Genomic DNA, 6,000 nt, shown 5'->3' on the forward strand with positions numbered 1-6,000 from the left:
ACTGGCTTTGCAACATTCTCGTCCGCTGCCTAAAAATTACATTCAGAGACGTTATATGAAACTACTGAGGGCTGCGGCTGGGAGGCGAACTATCAAGCTATCAATGTAAAAAAAATCATTAAGAAGCACCTCACCCTTCCAAAACGAGAAATCTTGCATTGATTGTGGGGAAAGTGGGAGAACAGAAACGTGTGAATGAAAGCAGATCACTAAGAGAGAGAATTGCGGATGTGCAGAGACAGGATGCAAATGGACAAAACAGGCTGCCCAAAGTTCGAGATGAGGGGGGAAAGTTAAGTCTTACCACCAAATGGGATAACCGGCTAAAACCTTTGCATCACCGAGGAGGAAAGCTAAAATTAATCCGAGCACGTGGTAATCCATTAGTCCAGGCTTGGTGCTGAGGAGAAGACCACTCTCCCCGAAGTTTGCAGAAAAACATTTAAGTACAAAAAAAATAAGTAAATCAAAAACAACCCAGGCCCTTTCTACCCCCACCCACCCACCCCCCTCATGTGCGCAAGCCCACCAAAAAACAGCCCAGGAAAAAGTCTCCCGAAGTGGGGAAAAATGGACTTGATGCCTTGTCAGAAATGCACCTCAACGAACCTTTTCCCCCACCCACCCCCGAAGATCTACCCAAAGCTTCTATTAAAAAGTGCTGTGCTTTGGGGATGTCAGGAGACAGCCAATCGGATTGCATGGCCTAAGGTAAGGGATGAGTCTATAGTTCAGAGGTGTCAATCATTCCAACATCTCTCTCTCTCTCTCTCTCTCTCTCTCTCTCTCTCTCTCTCTCTCTCTCTCTCTCTCTCTCTCTCTCTCTCTCTCCCTGTCTTAACCCCCCCCCTTTTGCTTTTGCAACTTTATTCCTACCGCTTGCCAAGGGAAGGGAACAGACAAACCTTGAAAGACAGTTTTCCAGGCTAACAAGATTTCTTCTTTATATATATATATATAAATCTCCCAGGGATGTGCATTGCATGGCCCATCTGGTGTGACACGATAAGGCAAGCCTCTTGGAAGGTAAGGAGGAGGGGACCGGGAGGGGGGAGGGAGTAGCCGGATTCTGAATTTCGTTTCGGTGCAGGAAAAATGCACTAGAAGCAGCTAAATGGCAAAAAAGCAAAATTCAGTGCAGCTCGCGATGTGCAGGTCCATGTTAACTAGGCGTCCGGCAGTGACCCATTCCTATTTTGTTGAGACGTCTTTCCCACCCTACCTCAAGGGCTCAGGTCCGGTTAAAATTCAGCTTTCACTCACATTCTTCGCAGGGCACTTGAGAAGAGCAGCTCACTGGGATGAGGAGGGATTTTCTCGTCTACTTTGTAGAGGTTTATCCCACAACTACGAGTGGCATGGCATTTTGCCCAGAGCAAAATATTTTGGGGGGTGTTTGTGTGTGGGGGGGGGTTGTACACTTGATGCCAGAAACTTCTTCCTCCTCCTTTGTGTGCACGTCTGAATGTTGTGAATGTGCGAGCAAGAAAGAGGGAGGCAGAGCTGTTTTGAAGGGGATGGAGGACGCCAACAGCCGGTGCAGTTTCATGTTAAAAATCAAGCGCATGGAAAATGCCCAAACGGGCAAGAGCAATTCATAAGAGCAAAAACTTTGGGTGTTGCGTGTCAAATGGGCACACAATATGGACCTGCCTTATAAATTCACCGGGGGAGTTTTCTGTACAACTACACTGACTTGGCAGGTTAAAGTGGTACAATTCTGGACAGCTCACACTGCAGGAGAGAGAGGATGTTTTCTGAATGCTTCCTGGCTTTAAACAGCAACACCCTGGGAGTAGTAAACAAGCGTATCAGAGAGAGAATTAGGCTGCACATTTCTTTCTGGAAGCCTGCTGTTGTTTTTTACATGCCAGCGGAAAGATTTAAACGAGGGAGAAAAATCAAAAATATGGCATTGCCCTCACCTGAATTTTTAAGTTGTCCAGTGGAGAATCTTACCATCTCAGCCAACTTCTTATTTCTACCTAACACACAGAATGGGCCCTGAATTATAATATCTGTGGACACACACACACACACCCCGCTCACAGCCCACACAGAGACATGAGGGCATGTTGTGGCTTCTTAGACCATGTTAGGTCAATCCATGCTTGTGATCTGACATCCAATGCCTTGCTCCGTGTCTTCCTTTTCAAGGAGCCGCCCTTCAGCTGTGGGACCTACACTCCCTGAGTGAGCCTGCCTAGCCCGATCTCTGCTTGCTTCCTGGCAAACTTGGCCTTCTAGGGAGGGGTGCTTGGATTTGAAAGCTGGTTGGAGGTTTTATCCAAATGCTGTCAGTCGATGCATTTATTCTGGGGAGGCCACTTCCCTCTTAATTGATTTTGCACCAGTTATTATCAAATAATTGTTTCCCTGTATCTGTTGCTAGCTGCCTTGCACATCAAAATTGCTAGGAAAGGTAAGGCATCGAACCCTTTAAATAAATAAAAATACTGACACTAAGGGTGGGTGTTACAGTGCTCATACTGTAATATAAGGGTCGATTCATTACATACGAAATGTTCCTTGGTGGATGGGGTTCTGCTCACGATCTGAGCTTTGTTTATTGCCAAATCAATCCAGATTGATTGATATTGATTGATTGATTGATTGCCATATCTGAGGACTGATTGCAAGAGCGATCTGTAGCTGTTTGCTCCACAAGCACCTTGCCATAGCACATCGCTTTTGCTCTCTGTGTGTAACATGACTTGGATGGAACAGCTAGATCCAGTGTGTGTCTGTAGATAAACAGATGGTTTTACCTCACAAGCAGGTGGGTGCAGCTACAAGAGCTTCCAGAGTTCCTATAGCACTCATGGATCATAGGGTGATTAACCCAAAGTCACCAAGTGTGTTTTGTGACAGAGAGCAGGGATTTCAAATTTGATATAACCACTTCCGCATCACACGGAGGTGGTGTTGTGGGCTTGGCCCGACTGAACTCTTGCGATGGGGGCTGAGAGCTCAGCCCCCTCATGAGGGGGGAGATCCCGCCTCCGTCATACCTGGGCTGACCAATCGGGCCAGCCGGGAGGCGGGGCTTCCCCTCTTTTAAACTAGGACGGAGGCGGGGACTCAGCCTCTTTCACCCGGCTCTCCACCGCAATCGGATCACCCACCCACCCACCCTCTAGGCTAGGCAGGTCAGGCAGGTTAGGCCGACGCTGCTATGGACTTTTGGTTGGTCGCCCCGGTTGGGCTCCTTTCTGGTGGTTAATTTCTCCCAGACTGTAACACACAGGTTACAGTCGGATACATAGCTGCCAAGTTATCCCTTTTTTACAGGGATTTTCCCTTATGCTGAATAGGCTTCCTCGTGAGAAAAGCGAAAACTTGGCAGCTATGGTCGGATATAGCCGGTTAGGTTCCAATGCCTAAGCCAATACCGCTCAACATCCGTAACCAATAAAGTTGTGGCCTTTTCACCCACTTAAAATCAATTCACTGTGTCCTGCGTCTTATTTCCTGGGGAGGGAGGGGCATTGCCACACAACCCACAAGCAGCGGTTTACCACTCCAAAGGCATTAGAGAGCATGCAGTTATGCAGCCCCCTTTAAAAAGAAGAAGTAACTTCATAATTTTAAAATCATAATATAATTGAATGCAAGTGACATGCTGAAATGAACCCTGAATACTTCTTTTTATTTAGCTACTTTATTGCATCAAACAATAAGGAGATTAAACTGCGGTAAATAGGCACATTTCTGATTTCCTTCTTCCTTTCTTTAATTAGAGGAATAAAGGAAGCTGCCTTTAACTGAGAGGGACCATATTGGCCTGCCTGGTACAGCACTGTCTACAGCCGGGATCGCCAATCTTTTTGGACCAGTGGGTACATGGGAATTGTCTTGCAAGCCGGTCACAAAATGGCTGCCGTGGGGGGGGGGCATAACACAAAATGGCTCACCCATAGAGAGAAGCTCTTTACACCTCTCCTCCATTCAGAAAAGATGGGAAGCTGGGTACCCAACCCTGACCTCCAATGAAATGTGGACATGTTTAGGTGTGGGGTGTTCAATGCAAGAGAAGCTGAGCCAATGCAAACAGGAACTGAGCAGGAATTTGTTTATGAAGTATCCCATTTGAGGGAATGACCGCTCCCCACATCAAAAAGACTTTTGCGTGGTCGCGTGCAGCCCCCTGGATCCCAGTGCGGCTCCTATTAGTTCAGGACTGGCTTCACCCTCCTCAGGCAGGATACCTGGGGTCTCCGCCTACCTCAGTCAGTCGCCCAATCCTGCGTGGGGAGGCGTTGCCAGGGGACTGGCCAGGTAAGGGGAGGGACCGCCCTGCCCACACAACAGAAGGTGTAGCTTACCTGGGAAGTGTCAGTCGGCTCCAAAGCTTCTCCTACCCTCCACTCCCTCAATTAAGCCTTCTTTTGCAGGTTAACCTCTTCTCCACAGGTACGCAGGTGCTGCTACGTCAAGGTTGCTGTTGAAGGGCCGGAAAGGTATTTTCCTGCATTGGCAGGTTTCGCCTTTCCCATAGCAATATGTCACAACTTTGGTGGTTTCAGGCCTTGGGCGGAATCCTTTAGTCTATTTTCCCTAAATGGGGGGGGGGGGTTTGAAGCAGTGACCCACACACCCCTTGATGGCGGTGATACCAGGGGTCCCCGTTAAAAGGGGTCTTAAGGGGAGGCATTGGCCATATGCCGAGAGGTTGTCATTGTCCAGTGGCGGCGAACGGGGGTGGGCTCTCTGCTTGAACATATGTTCTCCAGAGCCAGCCCAATCCCCACACATTCTTGATAACCCTGAAGTCTCCCAGATCCCCGGCTGGGGCCTAGGAAGGATAAACGCCCAATGCCTGAGCCAAGGTCTCCCTACATCTGAACCTTAATAAAGTTGTGGCCAATTTTAATCCCATAGCAAGTTGTCGTGAGTCATTATTCTGCTCGGGGGTCGCCTGGGGTTTGGGGGACTCCGCCTGTCCACGCAATATTCACAGTGCCATAGGAGGTACATTTGAGCACTCTGGTGCTCGTAGGTATCACGTTGACAATTCCTCTTCTACAATGACCAGCAGCAGCTTGGATCCTTGTGATCCAAAACATGCCACAGCCCATTTCGATGCATGTGTATCAGTTAAGAGGGGACTGTACCCTACTACACCGAGGGTTGCCAACCTGGCGCCCATGGTGGTGGTTTTCACTGCTGCTGCAGACTCTTCCCCACCCCCTTTTAAAGCAACTCTCTAGCTCTCCTACAGAGACAGTTATAGGGCAAAAGGCACAGGTACCTCCCAAGTGATTTCTGTGGAATGGGAGTGGCGTTGGGACCACTTTGCAAAAAAACCCAAAACTTGTGGACCATGAAAAGACCCAGCAGGAATATTTATTTTTCTTCTGTTCAGGACACCACAGGTCCGGTTTGAACGTCCGACGAGCGAACCCCATGCCAATGCCTCCAGGGGCGCATACCCTGCAAGCAAATTTTACCTCACCCGTCCTGTTGCAGCCTTGCCGGGGGGGGGGGTAAGAAGGGTCATGTTTTCCATAAAGCTGACTAGCTCTCAACTCGTGGGCTCCTTTGGGAGGGAAGACACTATATATATCATATCTCTCTTATATTTGAAAGGGATCAAAATTCTGTGCTTGAGAAAAGTTGAATGATATGGCCTGCGGTATTAATTCTGTAGCTTAAGAAAACTCAAAAAATATATATGCCGTGTTTCTCCGAAAATAAGACACCGTCTTATATTTATTTTTCCTATTAAAAACCCCCACTAAGGCTTATTTTCAGGGGATGATGCCTTATTTTTTCCTCCTCCTCCTGCCGCGGCCGGCATTGCTGCTGCGCCTATCACTATGTCTTATTTTCGGGGTATGGCTTATCTTCCTTGAATGCTTAAAAATCCTGCTATGGCTTATTTTAAATAGGGGAAACAGGGTATATATATATATACTGTATATATAGGCTCTATGTTGTTTCTTTCCTGCAGAAAGCTCTCCCCTGCTCCCGCCCTAACGCTAGGAAAAAGCCAGAGTG

At 48.0% G+C, this 6,000-nt stretch overlaps 1 protein-coding gene across 1 annotated transcript in view; it reads right to left on the reverse strand.

Annotated features, from left to right (window-relative positions):
- WNT3 (Wnt family member 3) overlaps positions 1–384 on the reverse strand; it is a 40,548-nt gene extending 40,164 nt beyond the window's left edge. Inside the window, exon 1 of the mRNA XM_035135385.2 lies at positions 305–384. Within this exon, the coding sequence (XP_034991276.1) occupies positions 305–384 (80 nt within the window). The remainder of the gene's footprint in view (positions 1–304) is intronic.
- Between the last annotated feature and the right edge of the window lie 5,616 nt (positions 385–6,000).

Source organism: Zootoca vivipara, chromosome 13 (assembly GCF_963506605.1).
Source record: "Zootoca vivipara chromosome 13, rZooViv1.1, whole genome shotgun sequence".
NCBI lineage: Eukaryota > Metazoa > Chordata > Lepidosauria > Squamata > Lacertidae > Zootoca > Zootoca vivipara.